This window comes from Rhodotorula toruloides (genome assembly GCF_000320785.1).
Source record: "Rhodotorula toruloides NP11 unplaced genomic scaffold Scaffold9, whole genome shotgun sequence".
Classification (NCBI taxonomy): domain Eukaryota; kingdom Fungi; phylum Basidiomycota; class Microbotryomycetes; order Sporidiobolales; family Sporidiobolaceae; genus Rhodotorula; species Rhodotorula toruloides.
In genome coordinates, this window is record NW_015622969.1 from 559,461 (window position 1) to 578,517 (window position 19,057).

The 19,057-nt window shown below is 63.0% G+C and overlaps 8 protein-coding genes across 8 annotated transcripts; 3 read left to right on the forward strand and 5 right to left on the reverse strand.

Moving 5' to 3' along the window:
• Window positions 1–99: 99 nt before the first annotated feature.
• RHTO_08148 (uncharacterized protein) lies at window positions 100–622 on the forward strand (the record flags this gene model as incomplete). The annotated part of the gene is made up of 4 exons (XM_016421802.1): window positions 100–151; window positions 228–260; window positions 454–512; window positions 596–622. The coding sequence occupies 4 exons, from the start codon at window positions 100–102 to the stop codon at window positions 620–622; spliced, it is 171 nt and encodes a 56-aa protein (XP_016273914.1).
• Window positions 623–1,199: 577 nt separating this feature from the next.
• RHTO_08149 (hydroxymethylbilane synthase) lies at window positions 1,200–3,304 on the forward strand (the record flags this gene model as incomplete). Its single annotated transcript, XM_016421803.1, has 6 exons — window positions 1,200–1,388; window positions 1,479–1,550; window positions 1,660–1,714; window positions 1,777–2,051; window positions 2,113–3,013; window positions 3,096–3,304. The coding sequence occupies 6 exons, from the start codon at window positions 1,200–1,202 to the stop codon at window positions 3,302–3,304; spliced, it is 1,701 nt and encodes a 566-aa protein (XP_016273915.1).
• A 1,476-nt stretch (window positions 3,305–4,780) lies between these two features.
• RHTO_08150 (40S ribosomal protein s8) lies at window positions 4,781–5,872 on the reverse strand (the record flags this gene model as incomplete). Its single annotated transcript, XM_016421804.1, has 3 exons — window positions 4,781–5,041; window positions 5,211–5,546; window positions 5,831–5,872. The coding sequence occupies 3 exons, from the start codon at window positions 5,870–5,872 to the stop codon at window positions 4,781–4,783; spliced, it is 639 nt and encodes a 212-aa protein (XP_016273916.1).
• Window positions 5,873–6,806: 934 nt separating this feature from the next.
• RHTO_08151 (40S ribosomal protein s29) lies at window positions 6,807–7,371 on the forward strand (the record flags this gene model as incomplete). The annotated part of the gene is made up of 3 exons (XM_016421805.1): window positions 6,807–6,872; window positions 7,226–7,306; window positions 7,363–7,371. 3 exons carry the CDS (start codon window positions 6,807–6,809, stop codon window positions 7,369–7,371), a joined length of 156 nt encoding a protein of 51 aa, XP_016273917.1.
• A 987-nt stretch (window positions 7,372–8,358) lies between these two features.
• RHTO_08152 (meiosis protein Mei2) lies at window positions 8,359–11,433 on the reverse strand (the record flags this gene model as incomplete). The annotated part of the gene is made up of 11 exons (XM_016421806.1): window positions 8,359–8,489; window positions 8,553–8,673; window positions 8,733–8,854; window positions 8,917–9,091; window positions 9,150–9,181; window positions 9,239–9,437; window positions 9,500–9,808; window positions 9,870–10,139; window positions 10,202–10,408; window positions 10,463–11,130; window positions 11,202–11,433. The coding sequence occupies 11 exons, from the start codon at window positions 11,431–11,433 to the stop codon at window positions 8,359–8,361; spliced, it is 2,466 nt and encodes an 821-aa protein (XP_016273918.1).
• A 528-nt stretch (window positions 11,434–11,961) lies between these two features.
• Window positions 11,962–14,580, reverse strand: RHTO_08153 (WD repeat protein; the record flags this gene model as incomplete). The annotated part of the gene is made up of 6 exons (XM_016421807.1): window positions 11,962–13,131; window positions 13,187–13,389; window positions 13,446–14,038; window positions 14,109–14,224; window positions 14,284–14,443; window positions 14,573–14,580. The coding sequence occupies 6 exons, from the start codon at window positions 14,578–14,580 to the stop codon at window positions 11,962–11,964; spliced, it is 2,250 nt and encodes a 749-aa protein (XP_016273919.1).
• Window positions 14,581–14,757: 177 nt separating this feature from the next.
• Window positions 14,758–17,349, reverse strand: RHTO_08154 (allantoicase; the record flags this gene model as incomplete). The annotated part of the gene is made up of 10 exons (XM_016421808.1): window positions 14,758–14,972; window positions 15,046–15,606; window positions 15,663–15,783; window positions 15,862–15,961; window positions 16,058–16,422; window positions 16,535–16,604; window positions 16,665–16,739; window positions 16,801–16,889; window positions 16,987–17,072; window positions 17,247–17,349. The coding sequence occupies 10 exons, from the start codon at window positions 17,347–17,349 to the stop codon at window positions 14,758–14,760; spliced, it is 1,785 nt and encodes a 594-aa protein (XP_016273920.1).
• A 306-nt stretch (window positions 17,350–17,655) lies between these two features.
• On the reverse strand, window positions 17,656–18,904 carry RHTO_08155 (ribonuclease III; the record flags this gene model as incomplete). The annotated part of the gene is made up of 4 exons (XM_016421809.1): window positions 17,656–17,814; window positions 17,967–18,253; window positions 18,358–18,747; window positions 18,829–18,904. The coding sequence occupies 4 exons, from the start codon at window positions 18,902–18,904 to the stop codon at window positions 17,656–17,658; spliced, it is 912 nt and encodes a 303-aa protein (XP_016273921.1).
• Between the last annotated feature and the right edge of the window lie 153 nt (window positions 18,905–19,057).

Here is a 19,057-nt window from a genome sequence, read left to right on the forward strand (position 1 = left end):
TCGTAGCCAAGCAGATCTGAGCGAGTCGCTGCAATGACACTTCGCCAACCCTCTCCTCCTCATCGCCCTCGCTCCTCGAACCTCACCCACCCACACACAATGGCGCACGGACGACCAACGCCCGCAGGAGGCTTCTACCCGTCTCTCCCTGGTACGTGCGCGCTCGTTCGTCCCGCGCAAGGAGCGTCGCAGGCTGACCGTCGCATCCTCATCGCTTTGTCGCGCAGGACTCGGCCACCGCATGGCTGCCAAGCTCCTCGGTGCGCGCAGGGACTTGCTTGAGGGGGACTGAGGCTGGAAGAGTGCTGCAAGCGGACTGGCGGGCTGACTCGCTCCCCTCCTCTTCCTCGTCCCCTCCCTCGGCTCACCCTCATCTCGACCCGCAACTGCTCCTCGCCGGCTGGACATGTTCAACCTTCGTATCCTGCCCGCACTCCGATCCGACCCACGCAGGCGCCTCGATGTGGTTCTTCATCTTCTACCGCGCACGACAAGACGGAGCGGTCCTCCTCGTGCGTCTCACTCATACACAGCTCTCGAGGGATCCTTGCTGATCGCTTCTCTCCCTCGTGGGTGTGACGTTACCGCTGCACAGGGTTTAAGGCACCCCTGGGAGCACTAGACGCGGGACGGCCGGTAGGCGAGGTCAGTCGAAGGAGGTCATCGGGGCGGCATGTACGGCGGATGGCAATGGACGGTCTCTTCTGTCTCTACACACGATCACCCGTCCACTGGAGGCGCGGCTGTCCGGCTGGAGCGATACTGCGCCGCCAGCTCGTGTTCCGCTACTCGCGGCCACTCCTCGCGTCTCTGGCTCGCTCCTTTGGCTCCGGCTCGAAAGCGACTCGACAGACTGCATCCGAAAGTCCACAGCAAAGCGTCTACGAAGCGCACTGCTCTCCCGCGGGTTGAGGTATCGCGGCGAGTCTCATTGGCCGCTCGGCAACTCGCTCGACGACGCTTTGCCTCGCTCCGACCTCGCCTTGAACGGCTCGCTCGCTCTTTTGCTGGAGACTGCGTACGACTGGAAACAGCCAGACAGGCTCACTAGGACTACTACAGCCAGCTGGACTCGCGCGCGCTTGAACGAGCACCCGGCATCGCCTACATCTTCCTCCTCATCCATCCCCGATCTCATCCTCGCCACCCTCGCTAGCAGCCACTTCAGTCTCTCCTTACATTCGCAGTAATCGACAACAATGATCTCGTCACTCCCGCCCGACCACCCACCCATCCCGACCACCTCGACTGCCCAGTTCCCGAGTCGCCCTCCGCCTGCGTGCCCGATGAGCCAGCTCGCTGCGACTAGGCCGCCTAGTCCGACGGCCCAGCATCCTTATGCGGGCGAAGTGTTCACGCTGGGAACAAGGAACAGCAAGCTTGCCATGGTGGGTCTGCCCGGACTTTCGAGCAGGGAGAGCGGACTTGCGGAATCGTGTGCACAGGCTGACTCTCGTTCTTGTACGGCTCATGTGCAGGTCCAGACCGAGATTGTCCGCCGCGAACTCGAGGAGCGCTGGCCTGGGTGCGAGATCCGCATCTTCGGAATGGTGCGTTTTGGCGACTCTGGCTCCTTGCGTCTCACTTGCTCGAACTCTGGCAGTTGGTTGAGCGAGAGCCTCGAAGGTGATGGGACACTGACAGCACGTTCTATCGCAGACCACCCTTGGCGACAACGTTCAGTCGCAACCGCTCTACACTTTCGGAGGCAAAGGTGCGTCCATACCGCTCCTCTCGCTCATGAGCACATGGCTAATCCGCTTCCGCTCTCCGTAGCCCTCTGGACGAAAGAGCTCGAAGTCGCCCTCCTCTCGAACCAGGTCGATGCGATCGTCCACTCGCTCAAAGATGTCCCAACCGAGTTCCCTCCCGGCTGCGAGCTCGGCGCCGTTCTCGAGCGCGAAGACCCTTCCGATGCACTGGTCGTCAAGGATGGGCTGCCGTATACGAGTCTGGAGGAGATGCCCGAGGGCAGCGTGATCGGGACGAGTAGTGTGAGGAGGGTTGCGCAGTTGAGGCGCAAGTTCCCGGGACTCAAGTTTGCTGACGTGGTGCGTGTACACTCCTGCGCTCTTCCGTGTATCGCGACTGACGTCGCATGGTCCCACGCAGCGCGGCAACCTTGGCACGCGCCTCCGCAAGCTGGACGACCCGAACTCGTCCTACACGGCCTTGATCCTTGCCTCGGCCGGCCTGCTCCGCCTCAACATGGGCCACCGCATCACCTCATCAGTCGCCTCCCCGACGCTCTACCACGCCGTCGGACAAGGCGCGATCGGCGTCGAGATCCGCGAAGGCGACGAGCGTGCTCGCGCCATTATTGGCAGCCTCGAGTGCTGGAAGACGAGTTGGAGGACGAGGGCTGAGCGGATGATGCTCCGTGTCCTCGAGGGTGGATGCTCGGTCCCTGTCGGGTGCGAGACCAAGTTGACGGAGGTGTTTGTCAAGGGCGGAGAGGGCGACACGCTCCCTTCTTCGTCGCCCAAGAAGGTCGACACGCACGGCTTGATCGTCGAGAAGGACGGTCCGCCTGTCGCCGTCTCGCCCGAACAAGTCTCGGACTTTGTCAAAAAGAACGCGAACGGTCGCGCCGTCACCAACGCGAACGGGATCGCGATTGCCGAGCCGGACGACACGCAGGGTATTCCCGACGGTCACCCCGCCGTCAACCCCGCTGCCGTCTGCCCCGTCACGGGCAAGACCCTCCCCGCCGCACCGATCTCGCCTCGTCTCGCGAAGAAAGACCTCTTCCCCCTCCCCTCGCTGCACAACTGCACCCACCGACCCGGCTTGCACCCTTCGTGCCCGTCGTCCACGTCCCTCACGCACCATGCGACGCTCACCCTCACCGGAACGATCACCTCGCTCAGCGGGACGAGGGCCGTCTTCTGCACGCTTGCACGGAGGGTGCACTCGGTCATCGACTGCGAACAGCTTGGTGCGGATGTCGCGAAAGAACTTGTTGAGGGTGGTGGAAAGGAGATCTTGACAGAGCTGGGGAGGCACGTCAAGGGTGAGTATCGTCTTCCTCTGCTTTCGCCGCGCGCCTGTGCTGCGTGCCTCAAAGCTGACCATGGAACTCCCGTCTCGCACAGAGGTCGGCACCTCCACCTCGCTCGACGGCCGTCCCATCCCCCTCACCGTCCCGGGCGACTCCGTCACCGACTCGTCCTCCTCGATCCCCATCACCGTCCCCGGCGCACCCTCTTCTCCTCCCGCCATCTCCGCGCTCTCGAAGAGCCCTCACTCGCATCGGACTGTGTTCAAGGAGGGAGAGGTTTGTCTCCGGCCTGTTGGGTGGTAGGCAGACTCGCAAAATGCGGAACGGCTGCGCTGTTCCTTGTATTTCTTCGCACTACTCGGCATTCTCATGCCTTAACGCTGGTCTGCTCGTTGTTTCTGCTGAAGGACAGGCGTCGCGAACAGCAAGACGATTCGACGCCCCGGCATCTCGTTGTGGGCAGACGTGAGGACTGCTCGAGAGGCTCTTCAGTCGTTCTTGCTGTACTGCTCAGCGTCAGTGGAGCGTTCGCTAACGAGGCAGCTTGTCGAGGTCGTGCGCCTTCATTTCTCTCCTCCGCCTCACCCTTCTCACCCAAGTCTGTCGGTTGGCTTGCGACTGCTCAGGCTTACTTCACCGACTCTCGCTCGACCACTCACGCATACCCGACGCCTACCAATCCAGTTACCAGTGAGTCCCGCTCTCCGACATCGCTCCGCTCGCATCCCGCACTCCCGCTGACATCGCCCGCCTTGCACGCAGTGGTGGCCCCTCCAGCCCTCTCCAACTTCTCTAAACACTATCCCCTCACGCTATTGGTCCGCGACGAGCTCCCCGCGGACGCGACCACCGCCGCGCAGGCCCGCTCTGGACTCGCTCGTGTCGTCCTCTTGCAAGACTTGCTGGCATATGAGTACAGGATGTGTGAGGGGAGCGAGAGTCGTGGTGAGCCCGCCCTGCCGATTCAGCGATTCAGCGAGTGTTGCGAAGCTGACTTGCTCGAGGAGTGACAGACCGCGTCGTCGCCGACCTTGAGGAGTTGGTGTCGTACAGGCTTGAATTGGAGGCGTTGATCAGCCGTGCGTAGGTCGCTAGTGACCTTGAGAGCATGCGCTAATCGTCAGGCGACGTTGACACCGCGCAGCTGTCGAACCCTCGCCGCAGTCTGTCTGAACATACCTCTCTTAGCTTGTTCCCCTCTCCGCCGCTTGTGTACCTTCGCTCGCTCCGACTCTTGTCGTCGTTGTATCATAACGTACCTTGCAGTCGCGCCCTTCTAGCATCCTCAGTTGCGAACGTTCGTCTCCCACCCTTCGCAAGTCCAGCTGCTCCGTCCCCTTTTCTCGTGAGCCTGGCCGAAGCACAACGAAAACCGTCTTGAAGCGTTGTCGCGGCGACACAGCGGGCTGGCGGCAGAAGGGAAGGTGGAGACCGGAAGCGAGGGAATCATGGGCGAAGGTGAAGGCGAAACGAGCAGTCGCGGGCCTCTCAGATCCTCTAGACCTCAGCAAGCGTCTCGAAGTGGGGTCTGTGAGCGCCGCCACGGCGTAGCGAATCTCCCGGACAGCGACGGCAACTCTCAAGGACGGAAGGAGAGGAAGGACACAATGGCAGAGCCTTGGTTTCAGCGCTACCACCCGATGCATGTCGATCCTCACAGCTGCGAAACCATGACGAGCTCGGAGTCAGCCTCGCCGTAAGAGAACGCAAGCAGCCGTACTGGGCAAGCGCCTCGAGACTCACCCTACAACACGAAGACCCGTCACGCGCGCAAGTCGTTTACGCGTGGGCGTGCTTCGCCTTGGTGGACCTCAAGCGACGAACGTAGAACTCGAGCTCCTTGCCCTCGAGGATGTAGCCGTCGGCGCGGCCCGACTGTCCGGGGCGCGACGAGATGGCGGCGTAGAGGCGACCGGCGGCGAACTGCGACTCGAGGAGAGCGTCGACCTTCGACGACTTCTGGCGCTCCTGGAGGGTGCGCTTGACGTGGTTCGAGCCCTTGGCGGCCTCGTCAGCGACAGCGGCGAGAGCCTCCTTGGTCTGGGGTCGAGGAGAGGGGGAGGGACGGGGCAAGAGAGGGGCGACAGATGCAGGGAGAGGAGATAGCGACGTCGATAGAGAGGGCAGGAAAGCGGTCGTAACATGCAGGAGCAACCCGTCAGCAAGGTGATTGACCACGAATCCGCAGAGACGAGCGCCTAGGACTCACGCGGCCCTTCTTGACGACGGGGACACCGTAGTGGGCCTCGTACCACTGACGGAAGGGAGCAGCGTCGATCTGGACGATGCAGCCCTTGACGAGGGTGTTGGTGCGGACGAGCTCGTTGTTCGAGGCGTTGTAGACGACGCCGACGATGCGGGTCTTGCGGGTCGCGTGCTCCGAGCCCCACGCAAAGTTGCCCGACTCGAGGCGGAGCGCGCGGTGCTTGGTGTTGCCGCCGCGGACGCGGACCGTGTGGATGCGCTTGGCGCCGAGCTTCGTGAGGGCCGGCTGGCGACCCATCTCGAACTGGCGCTTCTTGCGGTAGTGCGCGCGCTGGGCGCCCTGTGTACATTGTACGCATAGCAGACGAGCAGGGCGGGAGACGGTGGGTGCAACGGGTCAGCGATGCGTGAGGAGGAGAAGGAGGTGCTCGCCGGTTTCGCACGCCGCTCCCTGGCCCTCCCAGCTGTCCCGTCCTCGACAGTTCAACCCCGCGCATCCATCCGTCCACACGTTACATCCACGCGAGGCGAGGGCGGTCCGTTTCGAGGGAGGGTGGTCGAGCAAATCTCGCCGCGAGCTGGGGACACGGCGACGGCAGCAGGCGACTCGGGGGTTGGACGTACGGTGGCGGAGCGCTTGTGGCGCGAGTCACGGGTGATCGACATGGCTGCTGTGTCGGTGGCGGCGGTCGGAGGTCAAGCGAGCGCAACGGAGGAGAACCAACGTCCGCGAGCTCGAGGCGCGAGGCAGGCTCACCCTCGCGCGACCCTCTGCTGCTCGCTGCACCCGCTTGAGGGCTACTGCTTTACTGCCCAATGCATTCCTGATACTGGCAGCTACACGCCCGAACAACCAGCGCCCTCCCACGACCTCTCCTCGTCGACTTCGTTCCCACCCCACCTCGACCGCCAACTCGCCCTCACGCACAGCAGGCTAGGGTGTGTATGGGTCAGAACTCTCGAGGAGGGATAGAAGGGTCGGATAGCGTGGACGGGTGGTCCTTCGTCGTGGTGACCTGCGGTAGAGAGGCCGTCTTGTCGTTGAACCGACTGGCGGGTTGCTGTAGCTTGCGGCAGATCCTCGGGCGCTTCCGTACGCCTTCAGTAGGATGAGGCGAGTGCAACGCTAGGCGCTTCAGTCCACTCGAGCGAGGTTTGCACGCCTTGGAGGCCGCTTCGACAGTCCTGCCTTTGAGGCCGTCCAGCGAGTGTCCCACCGCAAGCGCGCGCCTGAGACTGGCACGAGAGCGTTCTGTGAGAGCTGTACGATGCAATGCAAGCCGTACCATCCATTCCAGTGCGCTGTGAGGGCGTTGAGAGCGTCCTTTGTCGACGAGCTGGGTGTGCTCGCCCGTCGCGGCGTCGCTCTCCTCCCTCTGTGTGAATCCGCTCGCGCCAGCCTCCCAGGAAGACTTGTGCGTACCCTAGCCGCATTCTCCTGACACAGGCGAGCTCACCCGTCCAACTTGCACGCCCGTCCCGCGCCCCATCGACCTCTCACCGCGCTCGCAAACTCTGCCCAACCCGACGCACCACCCGCTCGCACCGCACCACGCCTGAGAACAGTCGCCGCCAAAGTCATCCTCTTGTTACAGCAAACATGACCCACGAGGCTGTCTGGTTCTCCCACCCGCGCAAGTACGGCAAGGGCTCGCGCGGATGGCAAGTCGACCTTCCCCTCCTTCATCCGTCTCGGCGCGCAGAACTTTTGGGGCTGGCAATGGTGGCACAGGGCGGATCAGGTGGCCTGAACAGGAACGGACGCCGGGCGAGGTTTGCGGCGAGGTGGATGGGACGCGCAGGAGGAGTTGAGCTGGATGCTCGCGGCGGGGCCTCGCGCGCGCAGGCAGGGCGGTCTGAACGGCGGGAACGATGAATGGACTTGCGAAGAGCGGACACGGAGTGGCAGGAGCAGAGGAACGGACCCGGAGACGCACCAGCTGAGCCCGACCATCCCGAAGCACCGGTTGTGCTAACTCTCTCCCGTTGACCGCGAACAGCCGCATCTGCCAGCACCAGGCTGGTTTGATCCGCAAGTACGGCCTCAACATCTGCCGTCAGTGCTTCCGTGAGCGCGCCGACGTTATCGGTTTCGCCAAGGTGCGTTCAACCTCTCCTCTGCCCTTCCGCCGAACTCACCATTGTACCTTCCGCAGAACCGGTAAACGCCCCCGCTCAGGCATCCCTTTTTCCTCTCGGGTCTCTCCCCTTACCCCCTCGACCTCCTCCAACTACGACATCCCTTCTCTCTCCTCCTTCTCGCGATATGATCGGCTGAACCGACTGTACCGAAGGAACGTGATGGGTTGGGACGAAATGGTTGATTTGATCGAGGGAGTGTTGGTTTGGTGTATCCGTTGCGAGGAGATGAGGAGCGGCGAGAGTCAGAAGGCTGGATCGGTTCGAAGGCCAGGTCCTTGCGCTCGCTGCACCGCTACACGGGATTCGGGTTCGACCACTACACTTTCCTTTACCCCCCACACACAACACCGCGTCATTTGAGCCTCTCGACCATATCTACTCGGCGAGGCTCACTCTAGCGCGGGAGATTTCCCCTCTTCTTTCTTCTCTTCCTTCCTCTTCCTCCCCTCTACATTGCCTCCTGCTCGCCTCTCGCCGACTTTTGCCTTGGCGCCGCTCTGGCGGACCTGGGCGGCAACGCGTGGCTCGCTCGTCTCGGCTACGCCTGCTGTATCCTGCTTTGCCTGGCGATCGGTCTCGCTCGTGCTCTCGCTCCCCTTTGTCGGCGTAGACGAGTCTGCCCTTGGCACAGATGTCTTGCTGGCGCACTCGACTTTCTCTTCCCTCTTCTATCTGAAGTCGCGAAGACTGCGCTCCCTGTGCTCTTCGCCAGCTTTCTGCAGGCGGCTTCTCCTGACGCTTCTCGTGCTCGCAGAGTCTTCGCTGAGCTAATCGGTGGATGGAGGAATGAAGACTGACATTATGGCAACAAACGGGACAGGAGGATAGACTCGAAGACCACAAGCGGAGGTCAAGCTGGAAGTGGACAAGCGAGGTAAAGCGTGTGATCAAGCAGTGTGACGGGAGGGGAACGAGCGAGGAGAGCGTAGGGAAGAAAGAGCGAAGATGGCAAGGCGAGTCGTCACCGTCTGCGTCGATGCCGTCGGGGATAGCTGAAGATCCGCGCCGAGTCACTGCTCGTCGCTGATCTGCAACCCCTTGAACGCCTTTGCAACCTTGAAGACGGGCTTGTGCGAGGGGAAGAGGCCGACGTTGGAGGCGTTCATGGCCGAGCGAGCTTTGCGGATGGGATCGTCGCAGGCTGCGCGGCGGACAGCACGTCGCCGTCAGCTCGTGTGCGTGAGGAAGGGGAGGGACGACGGACCTGGGAAGGCTTCGGGCTCGCCGGCGCGAGGACCGCTCGAGACGAACAGCTTTGGCCTGCGACTCTCGTCCTGGTCGAGCACCGACGAGTTCTTGAAGTGCGCGATGAGCGAGGCCTTGCCCTGCTCGCGTGTGCGTCGGGTCAGTGGAGGTGAGGCGAAGCGAAACGAGATGGACGAACCTGGATGTTGGCGTAACTCATCACGCAGAGCTTGTCCGACCCGCACTTGTTCCACCTCGTGCCGAGACGAGCCTTGGCGAACTGGAGGAGCGCCGTCGTCGAAGTGAAGTTGACGAAGCCGTCTGCGCGGGCAAAGGAGAATATTCAGCGGGTTCGCCGGCGACAGAAGCCACGAGCAACTTACATCCGACGTTGCAGCCGTTCGAGTAGTCGCAACGGAGGTAGAAGAAGTCGTAGGACCTGCCGACGACCTGCGGACGGGCAAAGTGAGTGCGAGCTACAGGGAAGGAGCGAAGGGGCGAACTCGCCTCGTCGATGAACTCCATGACCTCGTAGTCCTTCATCTTGTTCGGGATGTTCTGCAAGAGGAGAGATTGTAAGCACAGCAGGTAGAAGGAAGAGCGCACGCCGGCGCACCTTGATCATCAAGGTCGTGCGCATGTCGATGCCTGCGGGCGAGCTGGGTCAGCAAATCGTTCGTCGACGGAGACAGACGTCTAACGCACCACGCTCGATGCGCTCGAAGACGAGCACGTTGCCGGACGGAATCTTGTCGTCGCGGACGATGCCAAAGTCGCGGCCAACACGAGACTTGCGCTCGAGGCGAGAGAGAGGCGGACTCGCTTGCTTGTGCGGAGGGATGTCGTACTCGGCGGGATCAGCCGACGGCGCAGGCTGCGCGGCAGGCGAAGGATCCGGAGAGTACTGCTAGGCAACGAAGGTTTCGGGTCAGCGTCGAAGCCAGCCGCTCATGCAAAGCTGCTCACCTGAAAGCTCGGAATGGGAGAAGGAGTGGGCTTGTAGACCATGCCCGTCATGCTCGGCGCAGCGTGGCCAGCATACGCAGGACGACTCGGCGCAAACCCGCTCACAAAGGGATCATGCGGGGCAAACTGTGCGATTCGCGGCGTCTGAGCTGGCGTAGGGATGGCGGAAGGCGGGGTCCAGCTCGCCGGCGCCGCAGCGTGGCTGGACGAGCCAGTCGGCACGAATGGCGGGGTGAAGAAGCTGTCGATGGGCGACGCCGAGTTGTTCGGGGCCGTCGTGAGCTCCGCCCAGTCGGGGAGATCAACACTCTGCGCAAAAGGGACTGGATCGTCAGCGCGTGCGAGAACGAGGTGGCGAGAGCAAAGTTACCGCGACAGCAGGCTCGAAACTGCACCCGAACCTCGCTCCTCCCGCATGCTTGCCGTCCAGGCGCTGGCACGCCGTCTGAGCGGCACGATCGTCCCAGTACTCAACGACGTGGAGGTGTTCCTCGACGACCTTGAGCGCGCGGATCTCGCCGAACGAGGCGAGGAGAGGAAGCGGAGTAAAGTACGGCGTCGAGGTCGGGCCCCTGAGGGTGAAGACGAGGACGCCCTCCGAGGTCGACAAGAGCGGGTTCGAAGGGTGTTGACCAGCAAGCTGGCGAGGAGAAGGGAGAAAGTCAGCTTAGGAAGGTCCGCCTTTCGATACGGGAGATGCACCTCTTCGAATGAGTCCCTCGTGATGCAGCGAGCGTTGGCGACGGTGGAAGACTGGGCGAAGACGGAACGGGAGAGCTCAAAGCGAAGCTTGAAGTTGCGGACGGCGGCCAAGGCGTCGCGGACATCGTGGAAGACCAAGACGACCTGGCCGACGGCGCGCAAGAAAGCGGTGAAGCAGCCGCGCATGCTCAAGCCCTCGCACTGAGTCTGTGGATGTAAAGGTCAGTATCTGGACAGGAGACAGCGAGCTTGCGAACGCACCAAGACAATCTCGCGAAGATCCTGCTCAGACAAGTCGCGGTCGAGGTGGCTGATCAAGACGTAGCGAGTGGCGTTCACGTTGTCCTTGACCTGATTTGTGACTTTTGGCGGAGACGCGACGAGCGGCGCACCCTGGCCGGTACGCTTCGTAGGAGTCGCCTTCGACGGCGAGTTGCCCCATCCTTGCTGCGACTTGTGAGGGGTGTCGACGACTCCTTCGCCCATCGAACGGTTGGCCTGATCGACTGTAGGACGAGCGGGCCAGGTCCAGGCGGCCGCCTCTCCGGCCTTCGCAGGACTTGCGCGAGGTGGGCCGAAGGTCGTAGCCCACTGGCCAGGGCGGAGCGGCGTCGTCGGCGACGAGGCGGACTGGCGAGGCGGTGGCTTCGACGGGCTGAGAAGAGGGTCCTCGTCGAGGCGAGCGAAGCGGGTCTTGCTGGGAGTACCGGCGGGCGAAGCGAGGGAAGGAGGACCAAACGGGGCGTGGGAGAGGGGAGATGCCTGTTGGAAGTCGCTTCCGGAGCGCATGATCCAAGGCGAGTGAGAAGAGATGCTGGCAGGGGCGGGCGAGGCGGAAATTGGCTTGCGATGCTGAGGAGCTGGCGAGGGAGGGGGACTGTCGAAGCGAGGAGGGTGCATACGCGAGCGCGTCGCCTCGTTCTTGCCGCCTATCGCACAAGGGAAGCGCTTGATCGGCTCAGGCGCGCTCTTCCATCTCGAGAACAACAAGGAGACGTACGCGAAGCCGTCCCGACCTCCGACTCCTCGTCGTCCTCGCGCACCGACTCGAGAGCCTCGCCTGGACCGCGCATGCCGCCGGAGGGCGAGAACCAGCCCTGAGACACTGGCACGAGGGGGCGCTTGTCCTGCGACGAGGCGGTAGCCGTGTGACCGCGAGTCGCGAGAGGCGAGGGGTGGAACGAATCGGAGAAGACGTCGCCCGCCGTCGGGGCGGTACGAGGGCCGCTCATAGCGTTCAGCGCGAGTATACGCGTCTAGATGAGCCGAACGAGCGTGAGTTGTCGAGAGCGAGTGAGACGAAGAAGGGAAAGAGAGGTCGTCCTCGCGACCCGGCTCGTCACGCAAAGCTCAACGCTTCGCTGGCCTCGCGAGTGACAGAACCTGAGTCTATGGGACGGCGAAGAAGCACCAACGCGTCGAGCGAGCGGGCAGCGCGAAGAGAGAACGCACTCGTCTCGCTCCTCTCGCTCTCGCTGGTCTCCGCAGGTACTTTCCTTGCCAACGAGCGAGCAGGTTAGAGACGCGTACCAGCGACGAGCGAACCAAGTCCGAGTCGTTTGCAATGTTCCGAAGGGGCTGAACGAGGGTGAAGAAGGGACAACGACAAGTAACGATATAAGTGAGGGTTGCGGGGCGAGTGAGGGAAACAAGAGACAGGCGTACTGGGCGTGGACAGAGCGGCAAAGTATGGTACAACAACGAAGACGACGTGAGCACATGCGAACGAGCGTAAGAGACTGAAACCCTCCTTCTCCTCCTCACAGCGCTCCCCAAGCGGCAGATCCCCTCCGCGCCCTCGCGTCAACCTCCCACTCCCAGACACGCTCGCCCGTCGCAACCAAGACACGCTCGCCGAACTCGTCGAAGTCGAGGCCGAGGAGGTCTCCAGGTGTCGCATCGAGCGGGAAGAAGGCGGAGGTGGCGTGGTAGGTTCCGACTGTCCCGGCGAGCGGTGCGGCGAAGAGCGAAGTGATGGGCAGGTTCGGTGCAGGAGCGGACGTGGCGAAGCTGAAGGTGGCGGAAGGATACGAGGTCGGGACGTAGGTCGAGTAGTAGAATGACGAAGACGTGCCGATGCGGCCGGATGGCGAGGTCGACATCTGGGGCGGGGAGGCGTAGGTAGGAATGCGAGCGGGAGCGGATGAGTTGGGGTTCAAGGGAGTATAGCCGGAGAAGTTGCGTCGGATGGGTGGTTCGTCCGCCGTGAGGGAGACGTTCGTCGTCGAGCCGCCGAAAGGGGACATCGACGCCGTCGGAAGCGTCCGAGAGACGGCGGCGGAGTCGGGCGCTGCTGTCGCTGGGGCGAAGCGGCGCGGGCGGGTCGTGTTGACGCTCGAAGCGCTAGAGTCGTCATCGTCTTCGTCTTCCTCCTCGTGCACGTCGCCCTCCGCGTCACTTCGCTCCTCGTCGTCTTCGCCCCGCTCCTCCGTGCGCATCAGATCGTCCAACTCGTCATAGGGATCGACCTGCATCTCGTCACCCTCGCCTCGCTCTTCACCTCGCTCTTCCTCACCCAAACCGTCCCCATCCTCGGCCAGCATCCGCTGCCTATGCAACCTCCTTTGCCTTCCGATCTCCCTCGCAACGTCCCTAGTGCGCCTCTCTTCATCCCGCAACCGCCTCTCCGTCCGCTCACGCATCTCGCGCTCAAACTCGTCGCGCTCTTTCTCGTCTCGTGGAGTATGGGTGCCGCTTCCTCCACCGCTGGCGCTGAAGGAAGCGAGGGAGGAGAAGGCGGATGGGATGCGGGAGAGGGAGGGTCGAAAGCGGCGGTAGGCACGAGGGGGAGGCTGTGGACGGGGGCGGAGGGGAGGCGCGGCCGACAAGATGTGCGGGTAAGAGGAAGCGGAGGGCGAAGAAGTTGGAACGTCGATGATTTGGTAGGTCTCGAACGTCCGGGCGTCGACGATATGCAGTCGGTTCCGATGCTGACGAAAGAGTCAGCTGCGAGACTCGGCTAAGGAAGGACGACCTCGCGCTCACCTCGGTGAAAGCCAGCAGACCTCCGTCAATCCGCTTCCCGCCCGGACTGAACTTGACCTTCCTCGCCGCACCAGCCGGTCCAGATTGCGTCGTTTTGAGCTCCGCAAGTTTGCGCGGACTCGCTGACGCGCCGCGCAAGGTCGGCGAAGGAGGGCGGGACGAAGAGGGGAGGTTGCGGATGTCGTAGACGTGGACGAAGCCGTCTGCGCAAAGACAGACGTCAGCTTCGACCTCGCTCGAATCGGCTGCATCGACGGACCTTGCGAGGCAACGGCAAAGGTCAGGCCATCGTCTGACCAGTCGGTCGAGAAGCTGGCGTCGTCGCTCGCCTTGAAGGTTTGCGCGAGCTCGTACCGCCCCCCACGACAGTCGTAGAGGAAGACGTCGGCCGTGTCGCCCACAGCCACCATGTACTTCCCGTCGCGTGAGACGGAGCAGTGGTTGACGGCAGTCGGGAGGCGCAAGTCGTCGCCAGGCAGGGGGACGATGCGGCAGGCGGATCCCTCGTTGTAAGACAGCTGCTCCTCGACGGCGTTGTCCTCGTCCTCCAATTCCTCGCCCGACAAGCCGTACTCCAGCTCCCCTCGCTCGGCAGCCCACGTCGCCTCGACCACGCTCCAGCCCGCTTTCCGTTCCCGCTCTCGTCGCCGTTTCGCCGCCTTGTAGTCAGGCACCCGACCCTCGACCTCGTACACCTTGATCAGCTCATCGTTCGAACTGACAAGCAGTCGAGGAGTATCGGGCGAGTTGGGCGAGGGAGTGACGCAGACGCTGTTGTTGATGCAACCGGAGTGGATGGTGCGGACGCCGGTTGCGCTGGGGACGGAGGAGGAAGGAAGGTACTGATGGCACCTGCGGGAAGGAACCTCGTCAGAGCCGACTTTTGCTTCTTCCCAGCCAGCATCTGGCTCACCAATCGGACCCTGGCAGTGCACTTCGTATCGCCAACTCGCTCGACTGTCCACCTGCGACCACGAAACCCATACCGTATGCGAGAGTCGACGGCGAGAAGCGGAGCGGCGTATACTCGGGCGGTCGCTATGGGTCCGTGCAGCGGTCAGCGGACATACTGAGGGATTATAGACCATCTAACGCACCGCGGCATACAGGTCGACGGAGCACAGCGAGTCGTAGCAGACCGTCGTGACCGCATTGCCGGCTTCGGGCGTAAAGACGAGCAAGTCGCGCAGCTGAGGATGTGAGCTTGTTGTCGTGGCCCTCACGCTGTACGGATCGGGCCGCACGAGGCTGCTTGTGCTGTTGTGGGCGAGGGAGGGTGGGCAATGATGAGGGTGAAGAGACGGGAACAGGGCGAGTGGCAGAGTCGTGAGGCGGCGGTTCGGCGGGTCAGCGCTAGTCTACAGGCATGCAGTGCGTCATACGCACGGTTGCATCCTCGCATGGAGCGCGTGAGAAGCGCAAGGAGCAGAAGCGGTCACTCGGCTCGCTCCTCGCGGTGGGGTCGTCGACAGGGGACAGCTGCACTCTCCCTTTCTCTCATTGCACGCAGCGAAGCATTCCCTAGAGTCACAATACAACGGCAAGAACATGCTCCCGGTCCACCCGATCATTTAGACCTCCTCGACGACCGCGACAGTTCCCTCCTCGAACCACTTGATCTCGCAGTCGACCTCCGGCACGCCCGTCTCGTGCACGACGCACGCAAAGTCCTGCTTGTCGTCGCCGAGCGAGATGAGCGGGTGGTGCCAGACGTTGACGTGGTACGAGATGCCTTGTGCGTGCGAGGCCATGAAGGCGCGGAGGGTCGAGAGGTCGGGCTGGCCGTCTGTTCGCGGGCGACGGCAGCGTGAGTCAGCCTTCAAGGTCAGAAAGAAGCGAGGAAGAGGAGCGGAACCCACCAGGACCCGGCAGCGCCACCAGAACGAGGTACTTGCCCTCTCCTTCCTTCGCTCCTCCCATCGGCACAAACGCCTGCGTGCTGAACTCATGCCGCTCGAGCACCTTGACATCCCACTGCTGCTTCCCCGCCTCGCTCCTCCTCACGCCATTCTGCGGCTCGCAGCGGAAGACGCAGAAGTTGACCTGTCCCTCGGGGACGTCCTTTCCTCCGAAACGACCGGCGGGCGGAGCGACGTATTCCACGGGAGCCAAGTGATTGAACTTGCGAGCCGTGCCAAAGTTCACAGTCTTGATCTTGATCTCCTTCGGCGCGGATCGCTCGTCTGGGTACGACTGGATAACCGAGCCGTAGGGCGCAAAGGCGGAGGGCGTGAGCGGGACCGCGGGGATCTTGGGGACGGAACGAGAGGATGAAGAAGTGTAGGAAGCGGAAACGCCGTTGGGAGCGCCGTTGACGGTCTTCTCGGACTCGGCAGGGTGAGGAAGCGGGAGGAGGGCGCTGTAGTTGGGGTACTGGCTCTTTGGGCGCCCGTACAGTCGCAATCGCTTGACGCCGCCGTCTGCAACAAAGGATCATAAGCAACGCGCACGGAAAGAAAGGGAGGACGAGCCGCACCAGGGTGGATGTCGAGGCGGACGTGCGTCCAAGCCTTGTCCGGATGCGACAGCTGGTAGTAGTGGTGTCGGTGCGGACCGAGCTTGGTGTTGTCGAGGATCCGAGTCCAGCCAGCGTCTGTCTGCGGCGGGCACTCCTGCGGGCAAAGTTGGGAAGGTCAGCTCGAGGTCAAGGTTGGAAGGGCAGGAAGGAGACGCACTTCGCTTGAGATGATGCCGTAGAGCTCGGCAGAGTTGGGGAAGTTGCCGACGAAGTGCAGGGTGTCGATGTCAACCCATTCGAGATAACCTGGCTCGGCGCTGCGAGCAGAGCGGTGGATGGTGTGTCAATGATCGCCTTGAAGCTCTCCCCGCGAGCGAGACAGCACGGAAGGAATCGAGAGAGTCTCAACGCACAGTTTGACGACCACCCAGTCCCCCTTGCCCGTCCCAAGCCTTCCCCTGCTCCTCCTCGTCTCCCATCCATCGCCCATATCCTTCCCCCTCCCAGGCAGGATCAAGTTCCCGCCCCTCCCAAAGTGTTGATCACTCTCGCCCGTCACCGTTCCGCCGTTCAAGACGTAGGCGAGGTCGACCGCTTCGCCTGTTGGCTTCGCGGGAGGAGGAGGGGGGATAACATGGCCGTAGGCGCGGAAGCGGCCCAGGCCGCCGTCGGGGTGCATGGTGAGCTTGAGGTGTGTGACGGGCGAGGAAGGGTGCGAGAGGAGGAAGAGGTGGCGCTGAGCCGGTCCGAGGGGAGTGACGGGAAGAAGAGGGGTCCACTGCAGAGCAAGCACGACTGTGAGTGCGAGTCTTCGGCGAGCGCCTGGACCGATGCGCAGCACTGTGCGATCTGTGCTGCACTCGGAAGATTCGCCAAGGATGGGAGCTCACAAGAGGCGAATCCTCCTTGATACTCTCCCCTTCCGGCACGCACGCACCCCAGACACCGCTCGCGGGTGACCTGCAATTAGGAAAGCTGATAAGCACTCGCGTCGCGCTCGCGAAGGAAACCCCGACGCACTCGTTTCCGCTGAAGTGTCCAGTGTCGACGTCGCAGCCGACAATGCTTCCTAACGCTCCAAGCTTGATGATCGTCCTAGGGGGTGTTTATCAGCTTCGAGCTTTGAATGGGTGCCCTGCAGGCGAACGAATCTCACCAGTCGTAAGTAGGGTTGTGCCGCCTCGACTCCCAGCCGTCAAAGAGCGCTCCGTTCGGTCCAAACTGGCCCTTCATGCTGACCGAGGGCTGCGAGCGTTTTGTATTCGTCAGAACAAGACCATTCTCAAGCCAGAGGCTGCAAATCCTGCAGCATCGCCGACAGACGAGCGAAAGTCGGACGAACCGGGACTTTGAGGAGGTTCTGCGCCGCACAGAAGAACTCATCCGATACGTCGACCGCCTTTCCACCGAGTGCTTCCGACGAGAGCTCTGTGGACGCAACCGCAGGGCGTTTTGGGCGAGAGCGAGGGGTTGAGCGGGGTGGGGAGATAGGCGGGCGAGGGTCATGGGGCGAGATGCAGAGCGCGATAGGGGATCAGCCTTCGCGCAGTGATACCGACAACCCCCTGAATGGTGCTCCAGGCTGTGCAGGGTCCTACGCACCGATGAGAGAGCCAAAGACGCTGTCGAACTGGTCGAGCGGGATCGGACGAGCAGCGCCCGTGTCGCCGTTCAGCTTGGCGGTTGATGGAGCGTGTACGGTCATTGTGGGAGTTCTGAGTACGTAGCCGTGTCTGTGAAGCAGGCGAAGAGGGAGAGGGAGAGCAGCGAGGGAGAGAGCGGGCGAGATGCAGCGCGGACGAAGCGGAGCGGAGTTGGCTGGCCGTCCTCCGTTCGCCGTCGACTGTCAACTCGCGCCTTGCTGACGAAGGATGGTGCAACACAATCTCATGGCGCGTCCCAGGGAACCGGACGCAGCGGAGGATGCGATAGACAGGGGTACATTCGTTGCACTTGCTGTCCGGGAAAATGCTCGGAGAGAACGACTACTTGCTCAACACTGCGCGCCCAGCTATGCCTGCGCTGCTGCTCGCAGTGGCACGTCCTCCTCGATGGCGGGCGCGACGGGAGATGCGGGCGCAGACTGCTCCAGCGCCTTGGCGACCGAGTTGGGAATCGCGAGGTGAGGGTAGATCATCTCGTCAAACAGCCGCTGCGTCGTGTGGATGCCCTGCGGAGAGAGTCGTGTCAACGATATACCTGGTCGACAGCTCTCAAGCACCGCCAGGGGACGAGCGATCCAGCTTGCCCGCCTCGCGATCAAGCTGTTTAAGCTTGCCCGCCTCGCGATCAAGCTGTTTAACGAAGGAAAGGCGGACGAACCTGCGTCGTGTACACCGCGCCCACCACACCCTCCACCGCGCTCCCCCTGCACTTCCACAACCCCGACATCTCGCCATCCGGACCCCTTACCGCCCTCCACCTGAGCCCCTCCTGCAACCGCCACGCCATGCCGACCGTCGCTCCGAGCGTCTTCGTGTCGAGGATAGAGTTGATGGAGAGGGAGGAGAGGGCGGTGTTGGTCAGGAGCTGGGAGAGGAGGTGGGGGTGCGATGCGGAGAGTCGGGAGAAGAGGAATTGGGTGAAGTGGAGACGCAAGACTCGGCGGCCTGGTAGGAACGAAGCGTCAGTGTTGCGATACGCCACGTCGAGCTTGTCCAAGCCGCCTTCCGACAACCGGGCAGGACAAGCACGCAGGACCGCGCAGACTCACCGATGAACGCCAGCTTCTCATTGTGGCCCTGCTTCCCGCCCTCCTCCTGTGGTGACCGTGGGCTCTCCCCCCGCCTCTCTCGCCGGCTGTACGTCGTGCCCTTGTCGACACCGCTCTTGTGGGTGAGCGCCTTCTCGGCGAGGGTAGCAGTGAGGAGGTCGGGGTGCGGGACGTCGAGGGGTGCAACGAGCTCGGAGAGGTAGGCGTGCTGCGTTGCTGGAGAAGGAGCGTAGAGTTGCGTGCCTCGCTCGTTGATCGGTGCGGGTGCGGACGAGGGTCGGGAGGGAGGAGATGAGGAGGACGAGGAAGGGGGTTCGGCACGCGCCAGGCGCGAGGTGGTGAACGGCCGCGAGCACGATGCCGATGCCGGTGCACAGCATGCAGCTGCTACTGCTCGCACGCAGGGTGTCAGCGGGTCGCGAGAGGGTCGCTGGGTGCGACGGGGCGACGAGCGAGCAAGCGCAAGCTCACCTGGCTGCGGGCGGGCTGCGCGAGCAAAGGCGCGCAGGGCAGACGCGGCTGCTGCTGGTGTTCGACCTGCCGGCATGGTCAAGCGTGGCCCGGACTGCGAGGGAGAGCGACGACGGCGACGACCTTGGGCGAGAGCGAACGAGAGGAGAGGGCGCGACTGGCTCGCCCGCAACCGCTTCTGGCGAGGGTCTTGTGGCTGCGCGTGCTTGCTGAAAGCGTCGAATGATTT